Genomic DNA, 18,963 nt, shown 5'->3' with positions numbered 1-18,963 from the left:
TTTGGAATCAAACCTAGGAAGGTGAATGATCAGGCTGGAAGTGCAGTTTGAGTCCACGAGGAACTATGTTTACAAATTAAATGAGACTGACTTTTTTGTGCTTCTTGTAAAAACCGTGCTTGTGACACAATCTCGAAAATGTTTGGAATGAATGGCAGGCTTTTTGGAGTGCATTCAGAGCCTCTCCGGGTAATGACCTTGGGTGGTCCTTACAGGAAGAGACTCCATTTCTAGGTCATGTTGCATGTTAGAGGGCAGGTTCTCCTTTGCAGCGAATCCCGGGGCTAATCCTCTGTTTCCCTCACCTTCATCTCTTGCCTTCTTGGGGGGCACACTGAGTGCTTTACAAGCTCAGCTCTGAATATGACATAAGTAATATGGAGGCACTCGCTGTCTGCTCACATTCTAAAGGAAAGCTTTCCTACGTCAGTCATCAAATCAACAAAATACTTCTTGAACATTGGTTGTGTGCTAGTCACAGGCCGGGCTCTGTGGATGGGGAGATGAGGGGGGCATTTCTGTCTTTGAGGAACTTACAATCAAAAGGGAGATCAGAAAGCATTATGAAAATGTACCGAATTCTCTAGTAGAGGTCAGACCAGATTGTAAAGGGCCTGTGGCCCTCATGAAGGAGTTTATGTCCTACGGGCAATAGCGTCTGGTGGAAGGCTTTTAAGTTGTGATCAGATTAGTTCACTGGAAAAAGTAGCCGACATTGTGGAGATGGCGCTGGGGTGTGGGGGTAGATTGGAGGCGAGGAAGTGAGATAAGGAGCTGCTATCATAGTCCCTGTGGGAGGTGGTAAGGGCTTGAATGACAGTCATGTGGCTGGAGACATGATGGGTTTTTGAAAGATAGTTGTGAGGTAGAATTGTAGAATCCATTAGTTTAGTCATCAACTTCATGTTGCCATGGTGGGGGATGAGGAAGAGGGAAAACTGAGGGCTGTCCAGACAGCTTGATGGTTGGTGGTCCTATCATGTGAGGTATGAACTACCCGAGAGGGAGGGTTTGAGGGCGCTGAAATTGGAGGGACCGGTGGGACATCCAGCTGGCATTGTCTAATAGAGGGGCAGAAACCCCATTGGTGCCAGGCTGGTTCTGGGGTCAAATGCTAGAAGGGAGTCATCCAGCCCATTAGGTGGACAGGGTCACACAAGGAAGTGAGAGAGAGGTGGGAGAACCGCCGGGAAGCCAGGTCACCCATGGTATTGTTGTGTTCTCCGTGGGGCTTCCTCACATGGCTTCTCTTACACGTGCTCACCGGAGAAGCAAGTCCCGCCTCGTAACTCTTCGGTGTCTCTGACGTGAAAACGAAGGGCTGACATGCGCAACCGTGGGGACAGAGCTCGAAAACACCACGTTGAGCTAAAGAAACCAGACAAAGGATTACATGCCACAGGAGTCTGTCCTTTCAAAAATTGGCCAAACGAACTTGCGGTGTTAGAAGCAAAGCTCAGGGAAGAGGTGCAGGAATTCCTTGCGTTCTGTATTTAAGGTGCATGAAGGTGACACCGCAGCGTCACTCAATACTGCGCCGTTCACACACTAGCCGCGAGCCACGTGTGGCCGTGGAGCATGTAAAATGGGAATAGTCCAAATGTGCCCTGAGTGTAAAATATACACCAGAGTTTGAAGACTTCGTATAAAAGAAAGAATTTCTCACCGGCAATTTTTGTGTGAATTACATGCTGAAATAATAGTTTGGATGTATCAGATGAAATCAAATATATTACGAAAATTGATTTCCCTCCTAAAAATACTTTTTTAATATGGCCTCTAGACACTTAAAATGAGACACGAGGCTCTCCTTATCTCTATGTGCTGGTGCCGGCTCCGCGCGCCCCCCAGAGGCGGCCCGATGAGCTGTTGATACTCACTGCGCTCAGTACCTTTGATGGGACAGAGCAGTCGACACCCAGGGAAAGCCATCCCTCCTCGCTTGGACACACCTGGGCAAGCTTAAGGTCAAGAAGCTAAGGGTAGCCTGGCTTTCTCCTTAGGTAGGTTTAAAGTTGACAACTTAGCCTAATATTAATCACCTTAGCCCGACCTACGTCCCCGGAGTGGGATCCTTTCTCTTTAGCTTTATGCTCCGGTCCAGTTTGATCCAGCTGTGGGAGTATTTTCTTTAGACTATCAAAACACATATTTCCTCTTTCAGAATTTTGTGTGCATCTATTTCTCCCTTGGAAACGAATATGCCGGATGTTTGGGTAATAGACAAATGAACAAGGTCTTTGTTGCTCACAAGGACCCCATTGTAATGCATGTTGTTTATTGAATCACGATCCCAGCTGCTGCTCCAGACCCCCGAGGGAGACATCTAGGCCCTGTCATCTTCAGGCTCTCGATGACAGTTTCTTGGAGGACCTTATTCTTCTCCTCCTCCTCCTTTTCCTCCTTTCTCTCTCTCCTCTTACCTCCTGATGGGAACAGCTTTTATTTTTAAGTACCAATAATCTTGTTTTCTTTTGCATTCTTTCTAATGTAAAGAAATCACTCAGGGATGGTATGAAAGGCTTCTTTCCCCCTTGTCCTGAGCACCCTCCAAATAGTTGGCTGATGTGCAGAGATCAAGGGGAGAAAGTCAGAATTGGGGGTGAGGAGAGCCTTTACTTGCACTTACAAAATGTTAGATTTATTATTTTTAAACATTTAGAAGCTGATTTTTATTGAAGCCTAATTTACATACCATTACATACACGGACCCTACGTATTTCGTTCTATCGTATCTGTGTAACCCCCACCCCAAATCTATCTAGATAAAGAACATTTTTCATCCCCCCTCAAAATTCCCTTTCTCCCTTCCAATCAATTCCCCCTTAACCTTAATGAAGGCTAAGGCTTGTTGTTGTTAGTTTTCTAACACCACAGATGAGTTTGGCCTGTTTTTCAAAGAATAGACTCCTGCGGCATGTCAACTTTTGTATCTCTCTCTCTTTTTTTTTTTTTTTTTGCTCAACATGATGCTTTTGAGATCCATCCACATTGTTGCATCTGTAGTTCTTACAGCAGCCAAGTTGGGTTCTGTCAGGAACGTGTTACAGTCTCTTTGTCCATTCCCCTGTTCTCCCCTGTTGGGGGAGATTTGGGTTGATTCGGTTTGGGGCTATTATGAACGAATCTGCTGGGAACGTTTCCGTAGGAAGAGTCCGTTTGTGGACACGGGTTTTCATTTCTCTTGGTAAATACCTAGGAGCGTGATTGCTGCTGGCTCATGGAGTCATTTGTGCCTTTTGAAATGGTCAGTGTGCAGAACTGTGACCATGTCTAACCCACAGGTTGTAACTGGTGCCCCACAGGTAAGGCTTATTTTGGCCCAGGACCAAAATGTGCATGTCTCACCATACCCTCCTCTTTTTCCCCACACTGGCACCTCATCGGCTGTGGAGGAGAGGGACAAGGCCCACGTTCTGTTGTGCTAAGGGAGGACACTTGACCTGAGAGAGTAGGTGACAGAGAGTAGGGGCCCGTCATCACTTGGCTACTAAGGGTGGAGCCAGAACTGGAACCCAGGAGTTCTGGCTCCTGGTCCTTTTCTCATTGCCCAAGAAGGCATAAAGCAGCAAGAATAGGAGGGTCGAGAGAACTCTTTCAGGAAACATGAAGCGAAACTCTTAGAGACCCGTCTGTTGTCTTTGCAGTTGACGAGCCAGGACAAAACCCCCGCCGTGATCCAGAGGGCCATGCTGAAGCACAACCTGGACTCAGACCCAGCCGAGGAGTACGAGCTGGCGCAGGTCATCTCGGAGGACAAAGGTGGGCACGTGTCGCTTCTGGTGGCAGGTTACCCCGGTTTTAGAAGTCAGAAAATGAATGCAATGTTTTTGTGGGTTTTTTTTTTTTAAGATTTTATTTAATTGAGAGAGAGAGCATAAGCAGGGGGAGCAGCCAGCAGAGGGAGAGGGAGAAGCAGGCTCCCTGCTGAGCAGGGAGCCCCACGTGGGGCTCAACCCCATGACTTGAGATCATGACCTGAGCTGAAGGCAGACGCTTACCCCACTGAGCCACCAGGTGCCCCTAGAATCTGAAGACTCTTTACTTCACAGTTACTGAGGCAAAGAACTGGTGATCGTACTTCAGGATGCCCAGGAACCCACTGTTCGCAGAAATTCCTTTTATGAAAACGCCGGGAAAATACTCACCCGAAATGTATCTGTTTTTTGCTGGTGTGGATTGGGATTGTATTTGTTGAGAGGAGGAGACAGGTCTGGTCGGTGACTCCTCTGGACCCTGCCACATCATGGAAACTCAGTCACACTAAACCTCTTTCCAAGTGCAGTTGGTGACTGAGGCCACCCCTATCTGCCGACAGACCCAATACTAACCGTGTCAAGCGTCTCAGGGCTGTTCACCAGCAAGCAGCCCCCTCATCGTGAAAAGAAGAATTCTGCAAGTTGGGGATAAGAGAAGGGAGCAGCTCTCACACTCCATTTGGCCAACAGATCACCCAGGGTGGTATCTTGGGCCCAGAGAAGAGTGGCTGTACCTTTTCCTAGAGATGAAAAGCTGTAGCCTCTGAGGAAATTATTTTTCAATTACCTCTTGGGGGTTTTCTCATTCATTCAGCTGAACCCTCAGTTGAGGCAAACCCCTGTCCATTATATCTTTTATTGTCGTTACAGTTAAAATTCTAAGCCTAAAACGTAGTCTCTTGAGTTTGACCATGTTGCCCACAACCGGTGAGGCCGGTGGAGTCTGAAAGACCAGGAGCCCTGAGGTAGTCTGGGCCCAGCTTTCTTCACCACTTGGGTGGTCTAAGGGGGGCTGCTTGACCTCCTCCAGCCTGGGTCCTCAGTGAAAAGGAGGCAATACCCTACTAGATCTTCGTACATCACAGGATGGTTGTGAGAATAACAAGAACTAAGGTACCCACGAGTACTTTGGAGGTGTGCCAAGTGACGTGTAGCTGTGAGGTGCATTATGACTGCCCCAGGAATATGTGGGCAGGACATGGGGGGCACTTTAAGGGAGTTATTCTTTATGGAACATTTGTGCAAAATGTCCTAGAGTCACTTAGAACCTGATGGCGTCAGTCTTGCTATAGAATTTCCACGTGTGAAGTTACCTTCAGCCTCACTGAATCTGCAAGCAGATGCTCCTGCTGATGGCCTCCCCGGCTCCACGGCCACCAGCACAGACTTGTCCATTTTACCTCTTTTATTCCCCGTTTGGTTTTCTTAGATACCCATTACCCCTGAGCGCTAAATAGTATATGCCTTCTTTTAAAAGTAAAGACTAACTAAAATAACTTTGCTTGATGATTTCATCTTATACTTGGAATTGTCCTTGTTGAGAAATTGCGGCTATCTGGTCGGGAATCACTAAGTAGATACAGTTTAAATGTGAACAGATATACCCTATCTTATTTGGATGCTGTTTAGTATTAAACCGGTTTGATTTGGGATGACTTCAAAAAATATTTCAATATTCCAGGTAGAGAATTCTGGAAAAACCTGTAGATTTTTCTTTTCTCCCTCATGTTATTGGATTCTCTCTGTATGTGAGAAAGGCTGCATTCTGGAGTAGAAAACACCTGGGTAGGAGTCCCAGCTGTGCTGTTGACTGGCTGCGATCCTGGGAGTGTCATCTCACATCGCTTGGCCTTTGTTTCCTACTGCTCTTTCTTCTAGCTAACATAGTCTGCAGTTGAACACTGAATCCGTGGGTCAAATTTCTAAGGTCGTATTTGTACTTCATTTTTTAAAATTGGGATTGAGGAGTCCGGCATGCCAATTTTGGGGGTGGTAAGTCATTGCCTGGTTCTGGTCACATCCTGGGGACACAGGGCCATAGTCCCTGCCTTGTGGCTGGGCAAAATCTCCACTTGACACGGACAGTGCTGGGCCAACCTACGCCAGCTGACTGCCTTCTCTCTCCTGATCTCTTTTAGAACTCGTGATCCCGGACTCAGCCAACGTCTTTTATGCCATGAACAGCCAAGTGAACTTTGACTTCATTTTACGCAAAAAGAACTCCATGGAAGAACAAGTGAAATTGCGTAGCCGGACCAGCTTGACGTTGCCCAGGACAGCTAAACGGGGCTGCTGGAGCAACAGGCACAGCAAAATCACCCTCTGAAGGGAGGGTCCAGTGGCCCCTGGCTTGGCAAAGGCAGAGTGGGGCTGAGAACAGGCCGCGGTGACTGCAACGACCATCCAGTGTTAAGGATCATTGGCAAAGTCAACAGATACTTACTGAATACCTCTGGTGTGCGAGGCGCTATGATCGGCTCTGTGGGGAAATCGGAGATGAGTTTGACAATGAAATGGATGAATGTTTCACTGATTCTCTTTGACCTATTTGAAGCTGAAATGCAAAATTATCCACTTTTATAAATATATATATATATATGTACACATATTAGGTATGTACATGTATATATATATATATAAATATATGAGGGACTTATGGGATATTCTGGACTATGGAAAAATGAATTTGCACAATGGCCTGGGAAGTTGAGGTCACTTTTTACAGGGAAATAGAAAGAACTGAAAACCGAGTCTCATACCTTCCAAGTAAATGGAGTCAATCCTACGAATACAGAGTGTCCTTTGTGCCAGTATTATAAGAAGTCCAAACCATTTTTATAAAGGGAGAGAATTCCCTTCTCCATCAAGTGCCATCAGAACGTCTGAGCTGCAGAGGCCGGGACGGCCACGGCTGAATGAAAGGCCACTTGGGAAAGGGTTTGGATGAGCCAGTGGCTTTTGACCTCTGCGTGCCTCTGCCACTTTCTGCGACCCCAGGGAGCGAGGGCGACGAGGAGCCTCGGAGGCCCATCTGCCCCGCCGGTCCAGCCATCATGACACCTCTGGAGTCAACACAAGCCCGTTTTGATTTCTGGCATTGTGTTTCTGTCCTCCCCCACCCCATCCCCCGACAAACAGATCACAGTCATTACTGCACAGGTAGCCATGCTCTTTGGTAACTTCTCAGCCGGAAGAGAAAGCACAAAAGAGTGGTGACCCGTTTGGACTCTTACCTGTCTTGGAATGCCACTACTTCGTTGCCATTTCTGATCATCTTCTTCTGCATGTAAACTTGTATGTCTGGAGTCTTTCGCCATCTGGATCGTAGTACCTCTCTGTTACGTGCAATTTGTTCCTCAGGTGTAGAAATTCCTACTGCGATGGACTCTCTTTGACCATTGTGAGCCTGTGAAAGATTCCGAAGAGCGAGTGCTTTGTTGATAGCCCGTCGGAAGATGTTCCCTGCTGGTAGCAGCGTCCTGTTTTACTTACTAACTCTCATAGCATTATTGGGCCTAGTCACGGGGAAAGAAATGGGGCCACGTATATCATCTAAATCGTTTCTAATGAGGTACATTTCTTCCAGATGGAATCAATGACCTTTTTTTTCCAGGTCCCCACACTTGCTGTCACAGTGTTACTGTTAAGTGACATTTTTGTCTCTAAGAACACCATCACCCTCTCCCTTCCAAATCTGAGCTGTGCTGGGGTTTGAACTAAAAAGCCATAATGTGGGATATCGACATGTGTAAGAAGCACTTTCAAAATGTCCTTTTTAAGAAAAAAAAATTCTCAAAATACCAGTTTTTATTCCAAAAATAAAAAGAACCAACCCAGCTATGAAGTATGGATTGTAACACGAAGCTTTTTGTTTTTTCCTTTTTCCTAATCCTGTTAAGACAGCTCCTAAAGGTTATGTGAGATTTATGTCATGTAAATAGCCGTATGAAATCTGCAAGAAACACCAGGGAAAGTTTAGAGATGTGTGGCAGCGGACCAAAGAATCAGCCAGGAAGGCCTCACATGTCCCTTAGGTCTCTCTAGGAGAGCGGACTGTGCGTCGGAGGACCGACTGGGTTTCAACTGGTCGAAAAGCACTTTCTTCAGTTTGCAAGGCTCGTCCGATTTGTGCTTCTGTGCTTGGAGGAGAGATGGCCAGGGTGCTAGACATCGTGGAGACAGAAGTAAATGTAGCCTCAGCCTGAATTTCTTGGTTTGCAGGTCACAAAATATAGGACCGTTGGCCTGGTTTAGGGTGTGGCTGCAAAGACCTGTGTGTCGCGCCCGTGTGCTCGCCCTATGTCTTGTACTGTACATGCAGAGTCTAGATTTATATACTGCAATGTAAAATATACATATATATATATTTTCCTTTTTTAAAGACAATGGAAATTCCAAGTAGATAAAACATAGCCTCATTTATTTAATGCCACTTTCAATGTCTTAAGTTTGTTTCCTGGTGGACAGCCGGGTGCTGCTTTCAGCCGCTCGCATGCTTGTCTTTCTGCCTCTCCATCATCTGTTTACCTTTTGGTTAAACTAATAAACTGGTTTGGGACTTGGTTGGCATGTGCTGCCAGACCCAAAGGGATTGTATCTGGAGTATTCCTCAGGTGGTTCTGGGTTCGTATCCGGAGTACTCATCGGGTGGTTCTGGGATCCAGAGGTGTCCGTAAGCTTGTTGGAAGCCCACTGTGCCTTGGCTGGAGGGAGCAGAGGGGAAGCCAGTGGCAGAGTTCAGAGGGGATCCTTTCCACTGGTGATGTCATGAGCATTTGGGGGAGAGCGTGACATGCTTGGGAAACTGCAATCCGAGATGATGTCTTGCCAGAGCTGTCCTCTTAGGGGTCATGTGGTCGGGGACCCTTAAAAAACCCCTGAACTTAGAGTTAGGGTCCAGGTTAGTACTCTGCCTCCTTTCCGACAGCCTTTCCCCTGATCTGCCCTTGCTACCAACTGTGTAATTCTTAAAACTGCCCATGGTGCTCTGGAAGCCAGGAGGGCATCTCGGAAAGGAGGAAAGAAGGTTTTCCCAAAACACACTCAGAACTAGGCCGGCTTCACCTAACAGAGGCACATTATTATCATTTCATATTTCCAAAAAGTTTCTAGAATTACTGTCCACTGGATTCTTAAATGGATCAAAATTATCAAATTATCTGGGCCCTTGTGGGATTTTGAAGAGAGCCAAGTAGGCGCTTTAATCATTGACAATATGGGGTGGGACAGGAAAAAGGAATGGGATTTCTACCTCTGGCACTAGGTGACTATTTTTTCAAGATCATGCTAGAAAACTGGTACCCTTGTTTTGTCTCTCTCTAGAAGCTGGGCTTGGTTACTCTCTGCCCAAAGAAATAGTGTCTTAAAACTTCCTTCTTTGGAGCCTTTTCAAATCCATCCCGCAGCACAAGACCATGAGGAGGAAGACAGGGTTGCTCCATCCCTGATACCCGTGGTATCAGGAAGGTTCCCTGATGCGCTCTTCGGTGGCACTGGTTAGAGCAGGCATCCCCAGTTCCAGGATGAGAAGTTATTTCCATCACGTTTTGCATGGCTGTTCTCCCTAGAATCTCTCTGAGAATGAAGTACTTCTGGAAGGGATGGGTTAGGCTAGGTTTGGATGAGCTGAAGTAGCAAACCATGAAGCCTCAGTAACTTGAGACAGTTTCATGTTTCGTCATGTCATGGTATAACGCAAATCGGGCAGCTCTCCTTGGGGACTCTGCCCTCGCCGTGGCTCCGGGACCCGGGCAGCGTCCATCTTGCAGCTCTTCCTTCTCGGGACTTTCAAAGTCTTCAAGTCACAGTGATGGTGGAGGGAACTCCCACCGTCCCTAACTGCCCCAGACCACGGTCACGGTGCCACTTCCACTCACAGTCCACAGGCAGCCATGGCCCCCGATCTAAACGCGGGGGCGTGGGGGAGATGTGGGAGAATCACCTGGAGGAGTTGGGGAGCATTAGCCGTCTCTGCCACGGCGGACTTGTGTGTCCTTAGTAGGGCGCATGGATTTGTTCTTCTTTCCTCAGGTAACAAACACGTCTGTGTTTGGAACACATGGCAGCGAGGACTTGAGATGGGGCTGAATAGAGCAAAGGGGGTGACAAAAGAGAGGTGCTCAAAGGAGAAAATACCAGAAAGCATCATTTAATTTTGTCCAGAAATGGACTTAGAAAATTCATGTTTAGCTTTTAGCTGCAGCGACCACCAATTTACATGCTTCTAATTGTGGTCCCTACTTTGACTAAACTAGGAGCCACTTTATAGATGTAGCTGTATGTCAAGTTAAAAGAAAAATCTAGGAAATGTAAAGTGTTTACACATAAACCGTGGGATGCAATTGAAGTCAGGCAAATTTAATTCTCGTAGGCTCAGATTTTGAAATCAGAATTTGGTGTGGTTTCTCAGGATCCCCACCCGGAAAACTGGGGAAGCAATTCACTTATCTAACAGTTTGAGGAATCCAGTGAATTTCACATTTCCTTAAGAGTTGGAAGCCGGTTTACAAATGCAATCTCCTCAGATTACAGATATGGGGGCCGAGGCCCAGAGCCATCAAGTCAGTGGCCCAAAGTTAGGGGCAAAGCTCTGAATTATCAGAACCCCACTGTGTGCATGTCCACTGGGCTGCGCACCGACTGCAGGAGGCTCTCTTGACAGATATTCCTCCCTAGCCTCATGGAATGCACGAGAATGCCTGGAGTCCGGTGGCTCCATCCCCAGCCTTCTGATGAGAATTCAGACAAGCTGTCTTGGTTCAATGGGTATCTGGTTGTTTCTTTAGAGTCTCCGAGGGATGTCCTGCTGCTGCTCAGAGCGTTGCTACCTGTTTTCCTGGGGCATTATTCCATCTCACAGATGCGGAAGCAAAGCCATAAGGATTAGGATTACACTGAGTTACGCCCCCAGCTAGGATAGGAATCCATTTCTGATCCATGAACTTGCCCCCCGCCCCCACACACAATTGAGGGTGGGGTGTATGCAGGGGAAAAGTCTCCTGCAAAAAGGACTAACTGGATGGGGAGTTAAAGGAGGAGAGGGTGTGACCAGGGCTTGGGTGCCATCCAGGAGCACTGGCACCGGGCTCAGCCTCTCCGTCAGCCAGTTATCAGTACCCAAGTACTTTATCTCAGGCTTCTTAGAAGCAATCATTTTTGTTCCCACCATTGTTTAATCCCAAAGCAACAGTTTATGGTACGGTTCCAATTTCTTACACAAAGTGTACCAGTAAATCAATTTTTTTAAAAAAAGTATATAAACTTTCTGGATTGCTGCAGCCATTTAAAAAAAGAGAATCAAGGCACCATTTTCAAAATGAGAGAAGCATTCTACCTGAGACCATTAGCTCGCCCCCAGACATACATTTGTGATCCTCATTTATACAATATCTGACACCCAAGCCTCCAGCAAAATGTCACCAAGGAATCGGGTTTGATCAGCTAATAATCACAGGTCTGGGGCTGGTGCTGCCAGCTCCGCTGTATATTGGACTCTGTGTGAGAAAGAGAGAGACAGCGATGGAAACGTTAGATGTTAGCGAGAAAAGAACGAGGACAGACTATGCACAGGAAGCTTCGCATGGAGCGGGAGAGAGTGGGTCCCAGGCCACTGACAACCTTACCTAAGTCACTTCATTTAGCTGTTGTCTCATCCGAAAGGTAGGGATCGGTAATACAGGCGTGAGGTTCGTGTAGCAGTAAATTGCACCGCGCAGGCAGAGAGAGCACTTTTGGCTTCGTCACATGCTGTAAGAGTTAGCGGCCGCTCTTCTCCGGAAGCTTCTGGCCAAGGGAGCCCCGTCTTCCCCGAAGCCCTTCAACCTCCTCCCGGGGGTGAGCCCCCTCGCCGTGCTGATGGGCACGGCCCCAGAGGTGGGGTGTGGGAAGTGTGTGGAGGCGCCCTGGGAAAGCCTCGGGGGGAGGCGCTGGGGGGAGGCTGACTCCGGAGCGGGAGGGCCGCAGGGCCCGCAGCACGTTCCACAGCCGCGGCCCGGGGCTCCCGGAGGCGGGCGGGCCCGGCGGCCATGATGGCGGCCTCCCGGCGGCCGCGGGCTGCACAGCGACCCGGCGGTGTGAAGCGGCCCAGTCTGAGCTGAGGGTCCCTCCCGGGAAAGAGCTCGGCCCCCACACAGAGCGGGCGGGACTCCCGTGAGGGCCTCCGCTGGATTCCTTCTGCGGGTTGGGGGGCGGTTTTCTCACGTCCTCCTTCCTCTGTGCTCACCTGGGCCCTGTGCTCTTCCGGGGAAGGGGCTGTCTGTGCCCAGGGCCCTGGTCAGGGACGACTTCAGTGCACGAGGAGGTGCTGCTGTTCCACAGGCACGGGGCGGGGCCGGGGGGGCATCCAGCCTCGTCTTCTGCAGGCCCTTCAGCTGAGGGACCCCTCCGTGGCCGTGAGCCCCGGGCGCTGCCACCTCCGCTCTAAGCCGGCCCCGTATGATTTTTCCCTCCGGGTCTCTCCTTACTTTTTGGGGAGGTGCACCAGCCTCACTTTCTCTGCTGCGGGGCCTCGGTCTCTTGCTCCCTGTCCTCGCACCTCTCTCCTGGGCTCTGTGTGCCATGGCCTGGAAGCCACCTCTTCCCTCTCCCCTCAAATTCCCGGTGCCCTCACACTCCCCTCTGCGCAGGGCTTCCTCCCTAGGCCCAGTCTGAACCATGATAGCCCCTTCATGTCAGGGCCGGTGGTTTTCAAAGCAGCTAAGACTCTGCAGATCACACCACCGACACTCAGACATCTCAACTCCTGCTGGGGGTGGGAGGTGGGGGCCTTCTCTAAACCGCCAGTTCTGTTTTGGGAGAGGACGTTTTGTCGTCGATTATTTTCTAAGCTTTTCTGAAGACCAGATCGAGAGTGCTATCCACTACACTCTGAAAATCAAGTTCCCCTGTGAGCAAGAGCCCAGATGTTTGTCCAGCCTCCCCCAGAACAGGAAACAGCAGAGGCGCCCCCTCTGGACCAGCGGGGGCCACGAAGGTGGCCCCAGAATTGCTCCAACGTGAGATTTTATGAAAACACCCATTCCAGAGGCAGCCAAGCTGAAGAAACGTCAGGGAGGGACATAAAAATAAACTCGGCAGGTTAAAAATAAAGGCATAACCAATGCTCAGAGGCGATTCTTCATTCTTTCCACCCCTTTTGTGGGCAGATGGGAGGATGGCTTTGGGCCGGTACAGCTCAGCTGGTGTCACCCAAGTGACCTGAGCAAAGATCATCGCAAGAATTAATACATCTACGGGTGGAAAATAACAGGCCATTTTAGGTAAATTTACAGAGCAGAAGGAAGCCATTCTCCTGCCCAACCACACATTTTAATGGAATCAACTGCCTTGGAATCCCATTTAGTGCTGAATAATTCTGTCAATAAATTCTTCCTGAAAGTTCGCCTAAACTCTTCATGCTGTGGTTCAAGCCACATCCTCTTACTCTGTGCTCCTGATAAGAGGAGGCACCATTTTCTGTGTCATCTACTATGATGCAGTGCACTAAACCCGCCATCGTGACTTCTCTCTTTTCCAACCAGCCAGAAAGGACTTCCTGGCCTCCACACGTCAGACTCTTCAACCCCATCTCACCGCCCTGCATTGACTCAAGGCTGCCATCAGCCTGGGCACAGACTCCCTCACGTGCCACTGCCCTCTCCTGGCCCTCCTCCCGCGGCCGCATTTAATCAGAACGGCCCGGGAGGGAGGGTTCTCTCTAAAATAATAAACCTCACCCCAAAACATAAAACATGGACATAATGATTATTTCCAAGGCTGCCTGTTCTTTGTTTCCTGTCACCCATGACACCCTATTTTTTTATCGAATGACCAGCCTCATTTTGACTTTCACTTTGTCATTACTTAACTCCTCAGTGAGATGATTTCTTGTCAATCATGGATATCACTTTTTCTTTTTTTAAAGTAGGCTCCACACCCAGCACAGAGCCCGACGTGGGGCTTGAACTCACAACCATGAGATCAAAAACTGAGCTGAGGACAACAGTCGGGTGCTCGAACGACCGAGCCACCGAGGCGCTCCATTCACAGACATCACTTCTGGATCATTTGTCTACCACTTTGTTTACTTGGGGAGAATGTCTCAAAATCACATTGTAGGAGCCTCTTGGGAGGACTCACCTTTGTTTTACACTTTATTTCATCGTAAGGGAAAAGTTACCCAAGTTTGTAGCTGAATGGGAACTTCTCTTGTTTTAGACACCAATGTTTTCCTGGAAACCTCTGCACTGTCTCTCAGGAAAGCAACCAAACTTAGAATTCCCCCAGAAACAATGGCCTCTGTACTCATGACAGATGATAACCCAGGGACGGAAGGTAGCTGACTTACCTTGCCGTCGTGATTGGGTCTCAATCTTGTTTCCTGTCACCAACCCCAACACAAACCCGACTTCTCAGAACCTCCGGCCCCCCAATACTCCCCAGCAGGCCCCTTCCCAGCCCCACACCTTCGCAGTGCCTAGAAAGCGTCCCCACCCACCAGACCCAATCCTCCTCCTTCTTTAAATGCCCATTCATGCCCCCACAGCCAGCACGACTGTCACCTTCCTGACCACCTTCCCAGCAAAGCTGTCCCAACAGTCTTCCTCGGCAGACCCGGGTTCTCTGAGGTCCTACAATTTTGTTCCTGCCTCTGAAATAAAGCCTTCCTGCTTGCGTGGCCGCTCCACTGGACTGTGGACCCCCCAGCAGTAGGGATCTTTCCTCATCCTCTGAGCGTCTTAGTGCCCAGAACAGGGCCTGAAACAAGGCAGTGCTCACACCTGGTTTGGGGGAAGCTTGGTCTGAAATTTGAGGGGTCACAGAGGCCAACATAGATTCTCTCTCTCTTTTTTTTCCCCCAGGATAAAGTTCTTTGGCCTTGGATAAGCCGGTATCTTTCAATGAATGGTTAGACTGACCTATAGCATAAAAGTACAAGATGGGCCCTCCCTTCCCACCTTCCCACCAGGGGACTCCTGTCTTTCTGTAGCCTAGACAATTTTTCTTCTTCCCCATCTCTGCAGCAGTCTAAAACAACTCCCACCGGACAGGAAGGTCAGTGACCCTCTTTCCTTGTAGCCGTGGGGGTGAGCAGCACTGATGGTCATCTCTGGCCTCTGATATCCCTGGTCCAGTGCAGATCGGGAAGTTCTAGCAGTGTTAGGCCATGGGTCAGTGTTGGAAGAACCAGTGAACAATCACAGTGTGGAGCTTTTTTTTTTTTTTTTTTAATTTTTCACAAAGATTTCTAGAAGGCAAGTAGTTTATCATTTCCCCTCCCTGAAATGACACAGCACGATAGACAGTGTAGGATGCTGGGATGCCGGCTCTTTCTCGTCCTCTGGAGTTCCTGCAGCAGGCCCCAGGGAACCCAAAGCAGGGCCCATGCGGTGTGTCCTCTGCAAATCGTAGGTCCTCGGTCCACACTCAGCAGCACCAGCACTGCTGAAGTCTGGCTCGTCGTCCAGAAGTTCCCACGTTGGATCCGGAGATCCAGACAGGGATCCAGATCGGAATTCCAGACGGGGTTTAACTTCCAGAGGCAAAGAGCAGGTGCCATGGCCCAGGCAAAGCCCTCTGATGCTGCAAAGGTCAAATGTCTTGACTTAAGACAAGAGGGGAGGCAGGAAGAATAACGAGGTCAAGGAACCCCTGGATTGTTGAAGAGACGACTTTTTGAAAACAGATGCGGTGTGCTGAGCACCACGTTCCCAGCAAAAGAGCGCTGCTTGGGATCCCGGCCCTGAGCAGGCGGAAGCAAAGGCTGGGCGAACAGAGCCAGAACTTTATTCACAGTAGAACAGTCCTAATCTAAAATTCTAGAATTTCAGACCAATATCTTTTAAGAACGAGAATTCATAAACCCGTCAGACCAGCTGACAGCAAAAGGAAAAAAACAATGTTCTCCATTAAACAAAACCACGCAAAAGTCAACTCAGTCTTTCTCCACTCCCAATCTCCCAACCACATCCCACCCTATTAAAAAAAAATATATCGTGAAAGTCAGGCACACTTGCACGCACTCAAATATGCAAACAAAATACCCAAGGAAACCTTAGAGATCACCGAAGGGTTTTTCACTAGCTCCCCAGATGCTCTTTCTGTTTTTCTAGAAAAAAAAGAGTCAGGCTCTGACAAGTATGTCTAAGCAGTAAAAACTGAAGTCGGCCGAGATCCCCTTCCTCAGCCTCCTTGCTTACTAGTCAGCGAGGGAGAGTGTCGACAGTAAGTCAAGAAGGAGGCCATTCTGTGGAAGGCGAGCAGCCGTGTTGTCCCGCAGCCTGGGGGCCTCGCCAGCGAGCACGAAGCTGGGTTCACGCAGCAGCCCTGCCCATGGGCTCTGCTCCAAAGCGTGAAGCTCAGAGAGGAGTGTGGGGGAAGGGTATTTCTGGAAGCAAATTCTTACTGCTTGCGGGCGGGCGAACACAAACCTGAGGCAAACCATCACGAGATATCTGAGGAACACAGATTGTGGAATTGGCAGGGGTTATGTAGCCGCACACTGCCCTTTCCAGAAAGTCAATCTATGAGGAAAGCAGGGAGGTCATCTGCCCAGGACGCTGACTCTGAGAGCTTCCCTGGTTGTTGGCCTAACTCAGTGGATCGGCCCATTGTTTCTGACCGAGGTCTGTCATCTGAAATGGAAAAGCATTTGTTTCCAGATGGTGAGAATCTCCCACTCCACAGGCCTTCGTGCAAGAGCCAGGCTGGGAAATGCAGGAGAACCAGACCGCACACTCACTACTCCCCAGGGTGCTATGAAAGCTTGAAAAATCTGTTTCTCTGCCTTATCTTACAGATATCTTCCCCACATTTTGTAGAATAAATAATTCAAAATAGAACGAAAAACCCAGGCAAGGACAGTTGCTGGCTTGAAAATGTGCTCTGCCTCTTGACAGTGACTCATAAAACTCACACTCACAATTTGTTCCCAGGCTCAGGCGTGGAGGGCGAGTGTGACCTGTCGCAGCAGCACAGGGTCCCCTGGGACAGAAGTCAGACACCAGCCCGAACCCCTTATATATTAAATTTATCTTCATAAATAGAGCATCCTAACTCAAGTGACCACAATAAAAGGCCAAAGACTGAGTTCTTTTTTCCTCAAATATCTACACAAACTTTCAAATAGCTACTAAACTCTACCCACATGGCAAACGTGACGCCTCTTTAGGAGAGCTTCAACCGCCATGATAGTCAAAGGCCAAGTCTCAGACAGACCCAAATACCCATCGCTATTGGATAACAAGGACTAGGATGAACAGCTCCCTTTGGCTCATGAGAGAATTCCTTTAAACCAAAGTTCAATTAATTTGATTTTAAATGATTTGACCCTCCTCCCTCACAAACTTGTTACATACACAAGTTTTCAAGGTCACACCTATGATGTAAAATGGACCCACGAGACCAGCGGATGTAGTCCAGTTGGCTCGGCTCCTTGCCTGCCCATTTACTGATGTGACGGCCTTTTTCAGGGATGCGTCTCTGGGCCGTACTGTTCATCCTTAATGTAGGAAGCAGTATCATACGGATAATACACTGAAGGGCTAGGTATCTGGGTTGAAGTTCATCTCAATGGTTGCCATAAAGCCTATCTTCTAGCCATCCTAGGAAATTTGGGTTAAGTTTCCCTCTTATCCTCCCCTGTCAGGAATATAGTAATTTTGCTCAATCACAGTAGACCACTTTGGTGAGATGACTGTGACCACTAAAAGAAACTGGAGCAAACAGATGAATAGCCCGTTAGAAAAATCAAGGGTGGTGAATCCGCCCAGAGACTTCATAGCTCATCCCTCGAAGGCACAGCGTCCAGGGAGGTTGGCGACGGCAAGGCCTCTGTGTTCTTGGCATTGCGGTGGATGTGACTTTGCTTCCGGGACTTCCAGGAATGGGTCCTGTCCCAGTCGGTGGCCACTGTCTCATTGTCCCAGATGGTCGAGGTCTCTGTGTCACTCAGATACCCCGGCTGGCCCGTGTAGTGTGTGGGGTAGATGAGCAAGGGTTCCACGGAGAAGGCCTTCAGGTCCCTGGATTCATAATACTCCTTGTACTCAGCTCTGCAAACAAGAGGAGTATGGGTGCGTGAGGGGATAGGCCATCTAGCGAACAGGGGGAAAAGAGCAGAGGGGCCCTGCTGGTCATCTCTCACATTGTCATGGAGGCCTCTGATGATTTTTTAAAGTTGTGTCCTTTGGGGAAAAGTTTAGTCTACAAACACAATAAAAGTTTCTTTAAAAGCTTTCAGATGATCTAAATAAACACACAAGGAGAAACGTAAGGGTATTTCTGTCGTCTCTTGTTGGACTTGTTTTAAAGATGAATTTCAGGTCTTACTCTAAAAACTAAGAATTAAGCTCTGTTGGACCATCACGATAAATAAATGTGATCACTTTGTGGAAGATGCCCTGTTCTTGGGTTAATAAATTAGTTCAGATCTGAACAGCAGTGGTGGGGTAAGTCACACGGTGTAGGCTTGGAGGCACGCCAACTTGGCTTTGCATCCCAGCTCCCCGTGAGTGTAAAGGGGAGGACGACTCGGCCTCCCCCCGGGGCTCCTGTGCAGATCACGCGAGGTGACATTTGCGTGGCTCCTGGCTCAGGCAGTGCACCGTAGGTGTTAGTTTCCTTTCTGTTACAGGGATGATGGTTGACCTCCATGTTCCTGAAGGACACGGATATAAAGTCAGCTGTATCAAAGAGGGTGAGGAGATCCATCTTTACTGAAGACAGGAGACAAAATGAGCCAGATGCAGGACGGGCATTCTCAACCACTAAAATGAAGCCCAGCTAGTAAGATCACCTGGCAACTGAGAGAAGGAGCCGAGGTTAGAACCTGGTCTCCTGCTCCACTAATGAACTTAGGACTCATTGACGGAGCAGCTATTATGGGTAGAGTACACTACGTTCTCAGGACACAGGGATGTGAGACTGTTCCGGTCTCAATGGGCTCACAGATTACTGGGGAGACTGACAGGTGCACCACCCATCTCCACACCCTTCACACAACGCTAGCTCAGGGTAAGACCCTGCGTGAGGGGAACCCTGAGCGTCACCTGCTTTCCTCCATAGACACCCCGCTCAGGGGCCACCTCCCCCCTCCCAGGCCTCTAACGCACCTCTGTGATTGCAGGTCTCACTGTACATCACAAGGACCATTCGTGAGTCTGAATTCCCAACCAGACTGTGAGCTCTGCCAGGAGAGAACCCCTGCTTGGCCAATAAGTACACACAG

At 48.8% G+C, this 18,963-nt stretch overlaps 2 protein-coding genes across 4 annotated transcripts in view; one reads left to right on the top strand and one right to left on the bottom strand.

Annotated features, from left to right (window-relative positions):
• RGL1 (ral guanine nucleotide dissociation stimulator like 1) overlaps positions 1-8,360 on the top strand; it is a 158,840-nt gene extending 150,480 nt beyond the window's left edge. For all 3 annotated transcript variants that reach the window (XM_040636294.1, XM_040636292.1, XM_040636291.1), the window contains 2 exons: positions 3,648-3,762; positions 5,897-8,360. In XM_040636294.1, coding sequence (XP_040492228.1) covers positions 3,648-3,762; positions 5,897-6,084 — 303 coding nt within the window. In that variant the 3' untranslated portion in view covers positions 6,085-8,360. The remainder of the gene's footprint in view (positions 1-3,647; positions 3,763-5,896) is intronic.
• Positions 8,361-14,573: 6,213 nt separating this feature from the next.
• Positions 14,574-18,963, bottom strand: part of COLGALT2 (collagen beta(1-O)galactosyltransferase 2) — a 47,071-nt gene continuing 42,681 nt past the window's right edge. Inside the window, exon 11 of the mRNA XM_008701223.2 lies at positions 14,574-17,788. Within this exon, the coding sequence (XP_008699445.2) occupies positions 17,512-17,788 (277 nt within the window). The 3' untranslated portion in view covers positions 14,574-17,511. The remainder of the gene's footprint in view (positions 17,789-18,963) is intronic.

This window comes from Ursus maritimus, unplaced genomic scaffold (genome assembly GCF_017311325.1).
Source record: "Ursus maritimus isolate PB19 unplaced genomic scaffold, ASM1731132v1 scaffold_2, whole genome shotgun sequence".
Lineage (NCBI taxonomy): Eukaryota > Metazoa > Chordata > Mammalia > Carnivora > Ursidae > Ursus > Ursus maritimus.
This window is presented reverse-complemented; position numbering and strand designations above follow the sequence as displayed.